Source organism: Setaria italica, chromosome IX, assembly GCF_000263155.2.
Source record: "Setaria italica strain Yugu1 chromosome IX, Setaria_italica_v2.0, whole genome shotgun sequence".
NCBI classification, from domain to species: domain Eukaryota; kingdom Viridiplantae; phylum Streptophyta; class Magnoliopsida; order Poales; family Poaceae; genus Setaria; species Setaria italica.
This window is the reverse complement of record NC_028458.1, coordinates 23,409,561-23,426,248: the sequence shown is the minus strand read 5'-3', so window position 1 is coordinate 23,426,248 and position 16,688 is coordinate 23,409,561. Positions and strand designations below refer to the sequence as shown.

The 16,688-nt window shown below is 45.8% G+C and overlaps 2 protein-coding genes across 8 annotated transcripts; both read left to right on the top strand.

The window, feature by feature from the left end:
• The first annotated feature begins 970 nt into the window (after positions 1-970).
• LOC101776066 lies at positions 971-2,785 on the top strand. The gene is made up of 4 exons (XM_004983186.3): positions 971-1,091; positions 1,516-1,978; positions 2,068-2,264; positions 2,341-2,785. The coding sequence occupies exons 2-4, from the start codon at positions 1,536-1,538 to the stop codon at positions 2,442-2,444; spliced, it is 744 nt and encodes a 247-aa protein (XP_004983243.1). The 5' UTR covers positions 971-1,091; positions 1,516-1,535; the 3' UTR covers positions 2,445-2,785.
• A 797-nt stretch (positions 2,786-3,582) lies between these two features.
• Positions 3,583-7,908, top strand: LOC101775660 (pentatricopeptide repeat-containing protein At4g26680, mitochondrial). 7 transcript variants are annotated; one of them, XM_022822754.1, is made up of 4 exons: positions 3,583-5,271; positions 5,381-5,557; positions 5,934-7,485; positions 7,558-7,908. In XM_022822754.1, exon 1 carries the CDS (start codon positions 3,678-3,680, stop codon positions 5,196-5,198), a length of 1,521 nt encoding a protein of 506 aa, XP_022678489.1. In that variant the 5' UTR covers positions 3,583-3,677; the 3' UTR covers positions 5,199-5,271; positions 5,381-5,557; positions 5,934-7,485; positions 7,558-7,908. The 7 variants fall into 7 exon arrangements, with proteins under 7 accessions (XP_022678489.1, XP_022678490.1, XP_022678492.1 ...); XM_022822757.1 differs by having other exon boundaries at positions 3,584-5,557; positions 5,934-6,056; positions 7,381-7,485; positions 7,565-7,908; XM_012848870.2 differs by having other exon boundaries at positions 3,584-5,557; positions 5,934-6,056; positions 7,381-7,485.
• The last annotated feature ends 8,780 nt before the right edge of the window (positions 7,909-16,688 follow it).

The following is a 16,688-nucleotide window of genomic DNA, read 5'->3' as shown; positions in this document are numbered from 1 at the left end:
GATATTGCTAGAGTTGAGTACTGTCTGACTCCGTTCAGAATTATCTGTCCTCAGCTGATTCGAAATGTTCTGTTTTAGCATTCCCTTGTAATATTTCCGCATTTCTTCCTAAGATTTCCCATGGTTTGACATAAATGTTCATTTCGTGGTTCGGTTATGAACATGTTGAATGATTCCATGATTCTACATGGGAATCAAATGTGTTGAGTGCCTTTTTACATTGTTGAACCATAATGTTGAGAAGGGGACGGGCAATTGGGCAGCCCGCTGAATGCTACGGCTAGCTTGGATTCAATATAATCCCTGCCAAGGCGGATCTCACGGTAACTCAACCGTAGATGTTAAGAAATGAAAGCAGCCTGTTCATAAGATGATCTTTTGGTGGACCCGCGAATCGTCTAATCTAAGGGTTGATACTTAGCAATGTAGCCTTAGCTAAATGGATATTCCACTTCGAAACTACTAGTTAGAACACAATAGCCAGTAACTCTAAGAGTACCCTAAAAAATTCTTCCCTAAAATTATATATTCGAGGTTTTTCAAAAAAAAATTTCCTCAAAAACATATCAATCCACAGCAGATCGCTAATAAATTGCTCCTAATATTTCAAAACAGGCCACGTCATCGTATTGGGCCCATCAGAAGGGACGCGCGGGCGTGCGGGAATCAGGATTGGGGGAGGAATGTCAACGCTAAAATATACGCGGTGGCAAGCTGCTTTTTAGCGTCGCTAAAAATTGGGAAAGGTTTGGGTGGACCGTTGGAGTTCATTTTTTCTCTTTTTCTCACTAAAAAGGATATTGGGGGTAAGATTAGCAGACTTTTAGAGTTGCTCTGAAAAGTTAGATTTCGAAAGCACCCAGTGAAATTTCAAAGTACAGTGGGCCCCGCAGCAAACACAGCAAACACGTGGAATATTGGGAGGGTTGGAGTTCAGGAATCAGGAGGAGATGCATTATTGGAGGGAGAGAGAGAGAGAAGCCGGCAGGAAGGAGACGAAGCAGCCGCCGGAGAGAGGGCAACCTGCTGGCTCGTGACGAGCAATCGGCGGCAAGGAGACCTCGTTCCCTTCCCTTCTCTTCTTTCCTCAGGTAAGCGCAAGCCGGTCAATCATCAATGTGGGTTTATTAGTGCTCGCCGCTCAATGCTTCGCCGGAGGCACTGTGCGCCGCCGCCGACCGGCTACGGCGGCCCTGCCTTAATGGGAAGAGGACCAGGGCGCGTGGGTTCGCCCCAACCAGGGTGGCTATGTTCGGGTCTCGCCGGAGATGTCGTTAGGCACCGGCGGTGATCTAGGGTGTCTTTCTTTCTTTCTTGAAAAAAAGAGATGCGTACATTGAATTTTCATGGACTTTGTCAGGAGAGAAAAATCTCAAAAAAGAAATTGTTTTTCAAGATTGATTTCCCTAAGGATTGAACAAAGCGCACACCACGGTCACAGTAATATTTCAATGGTCTTCAGAAAAAAGAGAAAGAATAAGAAGAAATATCTCATCGTCTGAATTTCTGTCTCAGGTTGGTTCCGGGTGCTGACAATGTGGCCTCCGACCAACTTGGAGGTTTTGGCTCGAACAACATTCGCGGAGCATCACGACAGTGTGGTCACCATTCTGACCAAAGAGAGGGAGTCCCCAACCAAGCTCTCCGCCATCGGCTCCGGCTTCATCATCCGGTCGTCGGGGAGCAGGTGCCTCGTGATGGCATGCCGTCACGTCTTCCGGCACTTCGACCCTGCCAAGCACACCATGCACGCTAGGCTCTCCGGCCAGCATCTGGAGCTGGACGCCGAGGTGATGCGCCTGGACGACGCGAGGGACCTCATGCTGATCCGCGTCGTGGGGATGCCCAGGGCCTACCCTGCTCTGGAGTTCTGCGATTGCAGCAATGTGCCGGATCGGGGCGATGTGGTTCTCCTGGCGTTCTTCAGTACCTATGCACTTGTTTTCCTGGATCCTGGAGTGCTTCCTGGAAACATTTCGTGAGTTTTCGTTCCCTGTTCGTGTATGCTATACACTTCAACTGACGTGCACGGTGATTTGTTCTGATGCTTTGTGCTTGGTTTTGAAGTGCGCCCCCACAGGAGACAAATGGAGTTGTTCATCACACTTGCGTGGGGACTTCAGGTTGCTTCGGAGGCCCCCTCATCTTTGATGGCAGAGTTATTGGAGTGTACAATGGAATCAAGTCGCGGACAGGATTCTCTGCTTCGGCCGAAACTGTGAACGCAGCCATGAAAGATTGGCTTCACATCCCACCCGGTTTAAGTCAGTTTAATGTGTTCTGAAGGTTGTCTGTTTCTAGGTTTCCCTTCTCTTATTGTTTCTCTTGCAAACTTTTCAGGTCACCAAAACCACTGGGGAGATGGTACAAAGCCTCCTTATCTGAATTTTCTGATTGATTTCTGGACTAAGTTGATAAGATCTGACAGTGTGGGCTTATGTTAGCTGTTATGAGTTACTGTCCATGCAATGGCTACTTGTACCGTTAAGGGGGTGTTTGGATACCCCGTGCTAAACTTTAGCACCTGTCACATCGGATGTTCGGATGCTAATAGCACCACATTGCTAAATCATGGACTAATTAGGCTTAATAGATTCGTCTCGCGAATTAGACTCCATCTGTGCAATTAGTTTTGTAATTAAACTATGTTTAATACTCCTAATTAGTATCCAAACATCCGATGTGACAGGTGCTAAAGTTTAGCACGGGTGTGATCGCTCTGCCATTGAATTTGGTGCCATGTGCTTGTTTAATGGACATGGATTCTCTCTAACTTCGTTCAGAATTATGCGATCCTTTTGCTAATTCGAAATACTCATGTGTTCAAGTATCCCGATGTGATATTTACACATTTCTTCCTAAGGTCTCCAGTGGATTCTTTTACAAGTTGATTTTGTAATAAGGAGATAAATAAGATGTTCAGCATCTCCAGGATTCTTGTGGTAATTCGTGGAGTAGCTATAACATTGTTCAACTTCAATTATTGTTCACCAGGTGGCACTGGGCGGGTGCTACAATTGTATAAGATTTTTTGGGCTTCTAGATTTTTCAAAGAACCAATGTTTCAACTCCTTTGTTTTCTGCTGTTTTATTATATCTTTATAATCTTTGGACTGATTTCCAGTATTATACTTGAGTTTCCCTAATTTTTACGACTTTCTTATATCTTAAGTGGAAGATATTTGATGTATATGGGATTTTTGAAGGATGAGTTGGTAACCTTAAGAGTCTGAATATAATCTACTCTCTTAGGTCGTTTTATTGTTTTAGCTTTTTTATCAAATATATAATTTTTGCTATGCACTTAGATATAAACTATATCTAAACTATAGAAAAATCGATGTATCTAGAAAAAATTAAAACGACCCGCAATTTAAAATGAAGTACTTTTTTTTTCAAGAGGCACCCGAAATCTCACCTGTTTCGAACACAAAACGTAGCACACAAATTATGAATTTACGAAATGAACTTGCGAGTTTGCCACCCAACCAAGTTACACAAAAGGTTCCTCTTAGGCCAAGCAATTTTGAACTTGCGAGTTTGAAGGCATTTGAATGGTTTTCTCTGGCGTCAACAGAGAAGCGTTTGGTTTCACTCTTCAGACTTTTTTTTTGGGGGGACTCACTCTTCACTGAAGAGTCTTCAGACTTCAGAGTGCCCCCTGGAGTCAGCCAACAATGGCGCCGCCGCGCGCGCTGCCGCTGCCGCATTTCACCCTCCCGCCCCTCGCCGGTGAGGACCACCTCTTCGTGGCAGCGCTCCGCTCCCACATCTCTGCCTCACCGACCCCCGCCGCCGCCTCGCTCTCCCGCTTCCTCCCGGGCCTCACCCCGCTCCGCCTCACCCACCTCATCCTCCTCCTCGGCCCGCTGCTTGCCAAGGCGATCCCTCACGGCCTCCTCGCCGCCCTCATCCCTTCGCCTCCTCCGCCGCTCCCGCTCGCAGTCCTGCTTCACTCCCTCCCGCCGCGGCGCTGCGCCGAGCTCCTCGCCTCCGTGCTCCCCTCCGTCACGCCGCACGCCTTCCCGGACCTCCTGCAACACGTCCTCCTCACCGCCCGCCTCGCCGCTGGGGCGCAGCGCGCCGCCGCAGTACCGGCCCTCGACGTCCTCTTCTCCTCATGCGCGCGGGACAAGAAGCTTTCCCGGGCCACGCTCGCCTACCGCGCCATGCGCGCGCACGGCCTGCTACCGACCGTTCTCTCCTGCAACGTCTTCATCTCGGCCGCGCTCCGGCTGCGGCGCCCCGAGATCACCGTCTCTTTCTTCCGGGAGATGCGCCGTTGCCGAATGTCGCCCAACGTGTACACGGCCAACATGGTGATGCGAGCACACTGCGCCCTGGGGCGGGTCGCGGAGGCGGCCCAGGTGCTCGATGAAATGTCCGACTGGGGGATTAGCAGAACGGCGGCCAGTTTCAACACGCTAATTGCCGCGTACTGCAGGGACGACGGAGGAATGGAGCCCGCATTGAGGCTGAAGAAGAGGATGGAGCAGGAGGGGCTTACACCGAATGAGGTGACGTACAACGCCATCTTGCACGGGCTGTGCAAGAAGGGAACCATGCAGCAGGCAAACCGGTTGGTGTCCGAGATGAGGGCAAATGGGCTGGCGCCAAACACAGTCACGTTCAACACGCTGATTCATGGGTATGTGAAGATTGGCGATAACGAGGCGGCATCAAGGGTGCATGAGGAGATGGTGAAGGCCGGAGTGGGGGTTGATATGGTGACATATAATGCACTCATTCTTGGGCTATGCAATGAAGGAAAGGTGAAGAAGGCTGGGCGTTTGGTTCAAAAGCTTTGCAGGGCCAAGCTTGAGCCGAATGCGTCAACTTTCATGTCGCTGATTGTTGGGCAGTGTAAGAGGCAGAACTCGGAGCAAGCGCTGGATGTGTTGAATGCAATGAAGAAAAGTGGCTTCCATCCGAATTACGACGCGTATAATATGGTTGTATCCACTTTCTGCAAGAACAAGGATTTTGAGGGAGCACTTGATGTCTTGAAGGATATGCTTGCTAGGTGCTTGGCTCCTGACAAGGACTTGTTGCATGAATTCTTTGAAGGCCTCTCCGAAGCTAAAAAACTGCACCTGGCAGAGGACCTCCGTTCAGTGGCCAACGGTGAAAGATTTATTTCTGATGCCTACTATACTGGTGATTATAGGAATAAAGATGAAGAGAAGAACGAATGGTAACTGCATTCTGGACTACTATGTCTAGCAAATATCCACAATTTGTTGGTCAAGTGGAATAAGATTGTTCAAAGAAGTAAGAATTCCAAATTTCCTATCTTTATGATCATGCTGATGGAACTTATTTAGGTGTGTTCGAAGTTGTTTTCAGCATATTTGCACTCATTGGTTCACCGTCCTTGTAGCACCTAGTTTGTTCTAGATTGTCAAAATACAAATTCCGTGGAAGGACAGTCTAGCAAAATTTTGGTGCAGTGGAAACCTGGTGGACTGCATGCAACACAGAGGACATCTATAAAAACATAATCAGATGTTGGTATCCTTGCACTTTTCTGCAATGACTTCTATTTTCCCCTATTATGGTATACCTTTTTGAAACTACTTTCAATTTTACTGTCAGTAATTGTTTACATGTTTGTGTATCTTTTTTTTTATGGGGATACATGTTTGTGTATCTACAACATCTCTATCCATCCTTAACTTGCAAGATTCACTCTTTCATTTGATATAAAATGAAACAAGTTGCAATTATATTGTTGGTAACTTGGTATATGCGCATCTGGAATGTTCAGATTTGCACACTTTCATCTGCACATGAAACAAATTCAACTTTGTTTGCAACTTTAAAATGGCAGTTGAACTGTTCTAGAGATCTAGTCAACAAAAATTTTAGTAGCTTCCAGCATCGAATATTTTGAACTTTTCACATGTATTGTATTAATACATTTCATGTTTCAGGGTGCATACATTGGATGTGGACACCTGCACTAACATAGCATAGAGACCTGCAATATTTTCATCAGATGAGAAAACTGGAAAAAGCAATAGTCTTTTTGTGAGTACAATTTGGCACTCTCCAAGGTACTGCAGAAAACGAATTTACTGCTTATATACAAATTTTCAATCATCTATAAGCACTCCACAATATTGTAACTGAGCACTCCACAATATTGTAACTGCCATCGTGCTAGATATGTTCCTGCTGTAAGTTCCTTGACAACTTTAGATATAGTGAAAGTAAGCTTTAATTTTCAATTCTCAAGTGGAAATGTGTTAATATGTGCAGACTTCTTATGTTCTCCCTTTCTGGCCCATGTTGGCCTTATGGCCCGTTTGGCCCATACTTTGTATACTTGTAACCCTAGACTGAGTGGAATATAGTAGTCCATTTTTCCCTTCTTCTCTAACAGAAAAGAGCTTGCCGAATAGATAGATGCAACAGGCCTTCAATACTCGAGTGGTGACACCCGAGGTTTTTAGCCATCAAATCTGAGATGTGCAGGCCAGATTTTCATTAAATTTGTACTAACCGAGAATCAGGTGTTACTGGGGACTTCAACATCTGAATTTTCAATTTTCCCAAGCGACAGTAACTTCAATACAAACTTACTGGTCTTAGAAGGTCCAAAAACACATGAATTTTTCTTACCTCATCTACCCACCATCCCTGAGCATGAATTTTGTTACGTATCTGAGGTACCTAAAGACGGGTGTTAAGAAGATCGAAAAAGACTGGAGTGGCCTTTATGTATAATGCTATGGCTAGTCTTTCTTTATATGAGAACTGAATCACTGATAGTCTGATACCTTTTTTCTCCATTCCAGCTGGCTTAGATGCTGGCACTAACTAATATCAGAATTTTCTAGCAGCAACCATCTCAAAGAAGGGCATGATTATAATTATAAAGCTATCTAAACAATTATGGTTGCAACAGGGTATCCAAATTCCAAATAGCAGGTTTTAGAGTAGCACTGCTACCTAAAGCCACAGGTTTTAGAATTGCAACAGTATATCAGAATTGTGCCACCACTATGTTGGTACCTCAAGGACAAGCATTCATAGAGTCCACCATATGATTAGCTTGAGTTGTCAACTCGTACTCCTGTTGAGATGTTACCAGAGCTATATGTACCGCAGAATGACCCATGAGCTTGGTTGCATTCCAACTAATATAAGTGCCCAAAGTTTTTGTCAAGTATTGACTGGTATCGCATCTTGCTCATCCTACAAGAGACTCCACCGGTAACTCCTTGCATCTAGTTATATCATCAAATGGCTTGAATGGGTTAACAGCGGTAAGAGAGTGTGGCTGTGTTTTGAATCATTTAACAATTATCTCGATTTTTTTTTCTTCTTATGTTTTGACGATCTGTGTCTGGAGCATTACATATATCTGTATAACAGGAACCGAGGGATCTGAAGGAGAATAAATCCCCATGCACTAACCTTGCCTGCTTCAGTCAACCTTGGGATTCGCACCCTTTTCTGTTAAACGATATGGCATCAAAGGTGTGTTAATTGTTTTTAACTAATTCATTTGGTGCGCAAACTTCTCAATTGACATGTTTTGAGCATATGAAGATTGCAGTTGCCCTACTACTAGCACACAACTCCAACCTGCAGGGTGCGATTAATACAGAAATGTTCGACTGTTCTTCCTACCCCTGCATGGCTGCATGGACCTTCAGATGGCGAAGGCAGACTAAAATGATCTGGCCAGGCCCCCAACCACCACCACCACCATAAACTCGTGGATGGCGTATACAGCAAGAGCTGCTTTAAAGCAAATAATCTCTTGCAGCATTTTGGAATGTCACGAGAGAAGTTATGGTCACGGCTTTTGCAGTCATTGTAACTCCAGAATACCTCAGACAGTTTCTTGACAGCTGCTCTTTTGTCTGTATGCCATATTATTTGTTGAATTTGTCTTCAGCTTGTACTAGGGTCTGAAATCTGCATAAATCCTATCAAAACTGAATGTATCGACGTGTGCATGTTCTATTTTATATTATGAAAAAGAATCTGAAAAAAAAAATACGAGTACCCGCCTAGCCGGATATGTCTAGAACTCAAATGCAGATTAGAATGCTCCACCAGGACAAGGACCGAAAGCAAACCCAGCCTCATGTTCGTGGACGTATGCTTGGGACTAGAATGAATGTTACCCGAAGCAGACGTTGCCTGGAAAACAATGATTTATATCGACTTGTCACTCTCATTCTGGAATGATTCTGGTGACCTATGCGGCTATGCCTGCACGACTGTAAGTTAATTTCGATCGGCCCAAGACAAATTAAATACCTAATCAAGTAAACGGCCTAACGGGGTCACCTCATTCTGGAACACTAATTAATGTACACCAGTAGACGTCGTACTCACCGATGCTTAGGGGGCTTTAGCTTTCGAGCTAAAAGTTTAGTCCATGTAATATCGAATATTCGAAGGTTAATTAGAAGAACTAAACATGAGTTAATTATAAAACTAATCGTATAGATGGAGGCTAAACGGTGAGGCGAATCTATTAAGCTTAATTAATCCATCATTAGCAAATGGTTACTGTAGCAGCACATTATCAAATCATGAACTAATTAGGTTTAATAGATTCGTCTCGCCGTTTAACCTCCATCTGTGTAATGGGTTTTGTAAATAGTCTACGTTTAATACTCCTAATTAGTATCTAAACATTCGATATGACAGGTGTTAAAAATAAGCAAAGGAACCAAACGTCCCTTTAATTGCTGGTATCCAGATTAGGGGTTTATGATCGTTCACGGCAAAAGTCGAATGGGATCTACAAATATTTAACCAACAAAAAACACTCCCAAGTTTATCACTCCTCCGTTTCATAAAGACTGTCGTTTAGAAAATTTTAGACAAGATCCTAATAACTCTTATTAATCAGATGGATTATCGAGTAGAATTAATTATGCATGCACGCTTGCAGTAATTGTCGGACCTATTAGTCTTTATTAGCCTTTCTTAGGGGGTGTTTGGGAGGGGGGCTAAACTTTAGCCCCCCTATTTTAGCCACATTTTAGCCCCTTCCTCCCAAACAGGAGGGCTCAGATCTATTAGCCCCTCCAAGGGGTGCTAAAATGAACTAAAGAGGATTAAAAGTGGTCCCCTGAACCAATTTCCACCCCTGCCCCCTTCCCTCTCTCTCCTCCATGCCGCCTCCGCCTAAGCTCCCGCCGGATCTCCCCTCTGCCGGGCCCTGCCACCTCCCACCCAAACCGCCTCCACCCAAGCCAGCCTCCCCTCCGCCAGGCCCCGCCGCCTCCCGCCCAAGCCGGCCTCCCCTCCGCCAGGTCCCGCCGCCTCCCGCCCAAGATGGCCTCCTCTCCGCCAGGCCCCGCCGCCTCCGCTGATCCCCACTGTATCCGCCGCGACGGCGCAGCCCCGCCTAATCCTCCGGTGCCCGCCGCCCCGCCGCATACTCCGTGGTCCAGGCTGTAACATCCGCAGAAATCACCAACTAAAATCACCCGTTAAAAATCGTCTTTAAAACCTTTTTACCGTTGAGCTCCCGGAAATCGAAAATCTCCCCGGCGATTTCGCCGTCCCGACCCCCATGCCGACCCCTATCTCTTTATCCGTGCCCGGATCTTCCGCCGTGTGCCGTTGTCAGACGCCGCGCGCGTGCTCCGACCGCGTGCCGTAATCGCCGCCGGTCCCTCTCTTTTTCTTTCTCTTTTTCCCCTCCCCTTTTCCTTTTCTTTTTCCTTCTTCCTTTCTTCCTCCTTCTTCTTTCTTCTTCCTTCCTCTTCTCTCTCCTCCTTTCTTCTCCCTGGAACCCGGCGCCACTTCCACTGGCGCCACTCCTCCATCCGGCCCGGCGCCATTACTCTCGTCAGTGCCCACGCCGCCCGGCCGCCTTAGGCCCGCACCCGGGCCACGTGCCGCCGCCCGGCGCCGGCTCCCCGGACGGTCTGGCCCGCCGGCCACTCCGCCCGACGCGCCACCACCGGACCCCCACCTCCCGCATGCCGCCGGACCCGCCCCTTGCCGTGCCGACCGCCGCGATGACTCCACCCAGCGCCCACGCCGCCGGCCCGGCCTGTCCGGCCCCTACCTCCGCCGTACGCCGCCGGACCCGGACCCCCACCCTTCCCGCCGGTTAGCACGCCACCGCCGACCTATAAAAGGAGGGGCGCCTCGGCCACCTCCTCCACACCCAAACACCGCCACCCACCGCTCCCTCTGCTCTCGGCCGCCGCCGCCACCGGCAAGTCGCTGCCCGAAGGCCGCCGCCACCCGACTACCACCGGCCGCCCCTCTCCCATTGCCGCCACCCACGGTAAGGGAGGCAAAATGGGGTCTCCACCCCTTCCTCCACCACCCCCCGGCCCTTGGCTTGCCGCCGGTGAAGCCCGGCCGGCCGGCCGCCGCCGCACCCCCCACCCCTCACTTCCTCTCTCTCTTCCTGGAAGAAGAAGAGTAAAGATTCCCCAAAATTCCGATCTGACCCCCTCTTTCTTCTTATTCGCGGAACGGTCCTTCCACCTCTCTCAAAGGCTGTTTCATAGATCGACCCCTCCACCTCCGAAAGTATTTACAAATAGGTCCCTGGTTTATTATAAATCAGTCCTAAACCTCCGTAGAAGCCCCTAATTCATGTTTAACCCGTCATTTTATGCGCCAAACTTCCTCCAATTAATCCCAAATTTTACCACGTCATCCTCCAGAATACTTCCACCAATCTTTATCCAAATTTCCCAAAAATGATCTTTCTACCTATTTTCCGTTCATGTTTTCTGTTCGGAGCTCACGGTTAAAAACCGTTCTTTCTTTTATTTATTTGTGTGTCCGTTTGTGTGTGCCGTAGATCGCGGATTGCTCGAGGAGGAGCCCGAGGAGGAGTTTGACCGCGAGCCCGAGCCCGAGGACCAGCAATACGAGCCGGAACTCCCGGAAGGCTTTAAAGACGGCAAGTCCAATCTCACCCTTTGATACATACTTAATACCTAGTTTTTCGAACACAACCTATTGGCCTGTTTTACAAAGTGCATATTATTTCGTTCGATAGCCACCGCTAGAATGCTTAGGAAATTGCTACCTAAACACAATCACTACTACAATGATGTATTCGGAAAATCAATATGTGTGTGTGTGCAAGTAAGGAAAATGGCTTTCCGGGTTTAAAGGAAAAGGATGTGTAGACATGATGGATGGGTATTCCTTGTGTGGGATGCCAGGGTGTTGTGCTCGTACCTTGGTGGTTGAGCAATGTCGGGAGATATCCATCTTGTCGTGGTTAAGGACCGAGTTGATGTGTCATCTTGCCTAATTCAACCATCGTGCAACCACTCGACCGTTGTATGGGCAACGGCTTAGCATAGATCCCACTAGCTGAACTGTTAGTCTTTAGGGGTGCTGGTGAGCAACGGGAGCCCATGGAAAAGGAGTAAGATCTTGGTGACGTAGGTCCCGGTTACGGTATCGTGGACGAGCCGTGAACCCCTTGGGTGCTTCCGTGAGGACTAGCCAGTCTCAGCTAAGGTGGGTAATGGCTTTGTTAGGATCCGCACCGGCACTAAGGTGATCGTGCTGCGGTACCCTACTTGTGGGAAAAGTGTACAACCTCTGCAGAGTCAAAACCTATCCGGGTAGCCGTGTCCACGATATTGGACGAGTTACGGCTTGGTCACATAACTAGCACTTGGGCATAGATGATCACGTGTGCGTGTGTGTTGGATTTTGGAAGTGTCCGGCAGTTGTGCCGTGAGCTATGGCGGACGGGGAGTCCGATAGCGATAAAACTTGGATCCTATTGGGTAGGATCAACCCCACTTAATGTTTCGGTTACTAAAGAAAAATTTTACGAAAGTCTGTTTGAAAACGAGCCTATGCATGTGTTGAAAATTTAGCTTTACCGCAAATAAACTCCAGCCTATCCTTGTTATATCCTGTGCATATACTTGCTTGTATCCCCCTCCGTGGATGGGGTTGGACTTGTTGAGTACGTCTGTACTCACCCTTGCTTCGTTGCTATAGAGGAAGACCCGGACTTCATCGCCGAAGACCTTGAGTAGAGGTTGTGTCCGCACCCAACGCTGCCTGTGGTGTTGGCCTTTCCAAGATGCTACTGCTGCCGTGTAGTCCCGAGTGCTGTCTTTTGGTAGTCGCTTGGTTAGCTGCTGTTGTTTATTTACTTCTTATCGCTGCATGGCTTTCACGCCCACTCCCTCGGGAGTTGTACGGTAACTGAATTATCTATCGAATAAATGTGTTATCAGCCTCCTGGGACTGATATTTTTATCACATTTAGTCTCTACTTATGTGGGGACGCTTCACAGGTAGCCCCGCCGGTGGGCCCGTGGTGCCGGGGTCGTTGGTGAGCAGCGCGGCGGCGCCGCCACAGCGGAAGAGGCAGACGGCTCTAGGGAGAAGGAGCCCACATTAAGGACGACGAGGTCGACGTCACGCGCGGGGACGCCGGTCCTGGAGAGGACGGCGGCTACGGCGTCGGCGAAGAAGTCATCCATCTCCTCGAGCGCGTCGGCGTCCTCGCGGCCCTTGAGGATGTTGCGCGGGGCAGTAGGTGTGCTTGCCGATGCCGGAGTTGACGATGACCTTGAGGAGGCCCAGCCGCTTGTTGCGCTCCGGTCGTCTCCGTGGTGACCTTGCGGCCGCCGCGTGCGCAAGCACGAGCGCCGTGAGCAGTTGAGGGGTAAAGGAGATGAGTTAAATGAGGGGTAAAAGAGTCTTTTGGCAACCAAAGTGCTAAAGTTTAGCTCCCCTCCCAAACACCTCACATTGCTAAAATTTAGCACTTGCTAAAATTTAGCCCCTTCCTCCCAAACAGGGCCTTAGTGCCTGTTTGGTTCTAGGGATTAAAGGCCATTAAAGAAGATGAACAAAGACCAAAATACCTCAAGCTGCAATAATGAGGGGCAAGGCTGTTCTCTTAGACTTTTAGTCCCCTTTAGTCACCCCCAAGGGACTAGAGGACTAATCCCTTTAGTCCTCCGTTTAGTCACTCTGTTTGGAAGTTTAGGACTAAAAGAGGCAAAAAGAAAAAAAGAAGAAGGGACTAAACTTTAATCCCATGAAATCAAATATGACCTTATTTAGCTAGGCTGACTCGGGTATTGAGGGGAGTAAACGACTAATTCGTTAACTGAGTTAAAAAAGTAATATGATGGTCCGAAACTATTTGTGGGATTGAAGGTGGACGGAGGGAGTGCTCGACAAATTTCAGGACCAACTAATTTAACTAGTATAGTCACTGATATTCTTGTAGCTAGCAAGAGGCCGGTCTCCATCACGTGATGTGGACATCATCTGTTGGTACGTGCCATTCTTCCATGCCATTGTTCCATCCCTAGCTCGGTGGGTTAAGATAAGACTTGGCTGGCTCGTAGTATAAAATCAACGGAGTGCTGCTTGGGGTGTATCGTTCATGGACATCTTGAGTTGCTTGACAACGACACACACTCGAAAGAAACACACATATACCTAACAGCTAGCTGGCATTAATTCAAGTGGGCTCAGTTTTTTTCCATATACATGGATTTTTTTTATGGGCCATATACATGCTGGAATTGCTATAGGATGCCGGGGCATTTTGTGTTCTCTTTGTACCCGATTTTTTTTTCCTTTCCCTTCTTCATGAGTAGCACGCAAAAAGGTAGAGGGAGAGAAAAAATAAGGAATTTTACTAGTTCAGTTAAATTTACATATTAGAGCTACTGTATTTTTGCTGCTGTAATTTCTGAGAGATGGCCCTTCACTAAAAATTGAAATGTTGAACTCCACTAAACTAGCCGGATTTGGCCATACTTCCAAAGGGTGTTAATTACTTTACGTGCATGTTCACAAATTCGAAAAGGAGCCGTTGGATTTGTATCCAAGGGTCCAAATTTTTGGTGTGGGAGGAGGGTAAAATGCCTAGATAGAATACAGATGAACCCAAAATGTATAATTTTATCCAGTGATCCAAATCCTTTAACCATTTTAGGAAAAAAACCGATAGATGCCTTGGAAGTCGGAAAAAAATATAGTTCTAAACAGTACTGCATCGACTCATACGTGCAGTGCAAAGCACACGGATGCGCTAGGTTCATTCCCACTGGTGCGGAATCAAACGGCACGTATAATAATTAAAGCCTCATGCCATTACCGTAAATTTCCTACAAACATAGAAGGTATCTAATATATCATAAGAGTTACATTCAGCCTGTTCGCTTCAGCTTATCAACCGGCTTATCAGTTATCTAACAGTGTTTTTCTCTCACAACAAATCAGCCGTTTCAGCTTTTCAGCCGGCTTAGAAGTCCAGCCGAACAGGTATGAGTAGCAACGACGCAGTTCTTTTCTATAAAAGAATTCTAAAATTGAGAATTTCTTAGTAGATAATGCTTTGTTCCTGTCTTAATGAGTTGTTTTGACCCTTACATGTTCATATTGCACTAACAATACCTTAGTCACTTGAAAAATAAATGCAAATAAGAAGGAAAAATAATGATGGCCGTCAGCTTATTTTAGAGTGATTTTATAGATTTCATGTGAACCATACCCTAGCCTCCAATTCCGTCTGCCTAATCGGGGAGCCAAAATGCAATTGGACAGTATAAGGAAATAAATGAGGATGCTGAATAGTTCATGGCCTGCCTATGCACTTTACTTTAAGTTAAATTTCCCAAAACTACATTGTTCTATCGACGTTATCGTGGAACTACATATTTAAGAAGTTTCATAACAAAGCTAAATATTTAATATGTCAAAGGCTCACAAACTACATATTTATGAAATTTTGGTATAAAGCTACATATTTACTATGCAATACATGGTAAAAGTACAAATTTAATAAATCAGTGTTTCACAAAACTACATATTTTAGATGAGTGAAACCTACAGTTTTTCCCAATAAATTTCACGTTAAATCTGTAGCTTGTGATGCTATGTCATGGTAAAACTTTAGTTTTTTGATAAAGCTTATTCAATCCATATTTTTTACTATTCTTTGACACACTAAATCTGTAGTTTCCTTATCCAACTTATTTGTTTTTAATTTTGCGATAACAACTTATATAAACAATATGTTGTTTGACAAAATTTACAGTATCTTATTGAGCTTATAAATTAAATCTTAATTATATATGCTAGTTTACCATATAAACTAGACCAAAAATATGCCTGGTGCTTTATCTAAGTCCGAAGCTACGGGCTACTTTTTGATTGCTATACTGAATCTACAAGGTGTTGCGAAAGTCTATATATCGGTTAGTGTAAGACTTTTCTATAATGGATCTTTAAACATACTCCAAGTTAAATTAAAAATTGTAACCCTCTTCTTTAAAAATTGCTATGCTTACCCTTCGTCGTTGCGTTCGTGGCTTTATGTCACTAGGATGACGATTACATATGTACGCAATTCTACGTTCCTGTCGCTTGACTTTCTAGAATCCAGATTAGCATGTACTATTGGTGGAGAAGCAAGGCCTCCTTAGTCCCAAAGTTTTGCACTTGACTTCCTACTCGTCTCCTTCACTTTCTTTTTTAAATGGTAAATTTGTCTACTATATACTAAAAGGCATGGTTTGGTCTATATATATGACATCGCACTTGTCGATTTTGCGTGGTGAACAATGCAAATACGTGATTTTGTCTATAGGATACTGCATGATGTCCTACGAAAGTTTGAAGAAGTGTTTTTGTCTACAGGACACACCGGCCCTGAGGTGTTTTGCAAACCAAATCATATATATAATTGGAGACTACAGGCAAAATGGACAAGTGCAGACCAAGCTACATTAGTGTCTTGTAAACAGATTCCTCTTTTCTAATACTGCTAGTTGGGCACGCTTGACTTCTTTGGCCCATCCTTAGCACCATTAGTTTTATAAGCAGCCCGTGATTAGTATCATACCGCACCAGTTCGTATAGAAGTTCTAGCATATAATCCTCTAATCAATTGTTGTTCTTGTTAACCATTTGCGAAGTGAAATTTTCTATGCTCCAGGAGAAATTGGCATGTTTGTTGTAAAATCCCCACGTATACCACCTGTTTTCTTAGTAGAATGTCTTTATGAATAGCACTTAGCCAATTAGACAAAAGCAGTACGATGGAGGGTTGAACACGAGATTCAGTAGAACTCCCTCCGCTCCAAATTGTAGATGGTAGTAAGCTGAGGATTCCTTTGCAGTTTTTTTAAGAACTTAATTCTGATAGAAACTCACAAGTCAAAAAAAAAAAAGATATGGGCCCGTTCGGCGGCTGCAGCTGCTCCTGCAGTAGCCAGCGTTCAGGCTATTGTAGCAGCTGCTACATGTCGGTGCTATTCCATTGCTCTGCTTGTACTGCAAGCCGACACAGTCGAGCGGCTTGTTTGCTAGCTGGCTGCAGCTCCAGCCGGAAGTAGCGTAGCCGAGCAAGCTCTGTATGTTTTGGATGGTGATGAAGAGATGCAAATTTTGTTTCATGCATAAATGGAGGAATTTCACATGAACCCGTGCAATTATTATACGATTTCTTTAAAAAACTATAGTTATAGGTCAACTGCCGTCTTGTAGCCCAGCTGTGCCGTCTGCCACCACCGCTTATATCTAGCTAGCCTGACATAGGTATAACTTTTCTTCTAAACTCAAATCAAAATTTTATCGGAGTTAATGGTGTTGGGGGGGAGAAAAATTATCTGAGTGTGATATTGTACTTTTTTTCTAAAAAAATGTTGAAGAGAATAAGAAAAGGTCGGCCAGTGCACGCAAAG

Coding starts and splice junctions, on each gene's coding strand:
- LOC101776066 (XM_004983186.3), top strand. CDS start 1,536: ATGTGGCCTCCGACCAACTTGGAGGTTTTGGCTCGAACAACATTCGCG. Junction 1,979..2,067: donor GTGCTTCCTGGAAACATTTC/GTGAGTTTTCGT, acceptor TTGGTTTTGAAG/TGCGCCCCCACAGGAGACAA. Junction 2,265..2,340: donor TCACATCCCACCCGGTTTAA/GTCAGTTTAATG, acceptor CAAACTTTTCAG/GTCACCAAAACCACTGGGGA.
- LOC101775660 (XM_022822755.1), top strand. CDS start 3,678: ATGGCGCCGCCGCGCGCGCTGCCGCTGCCGCATTTCACCCTCCCGCCC.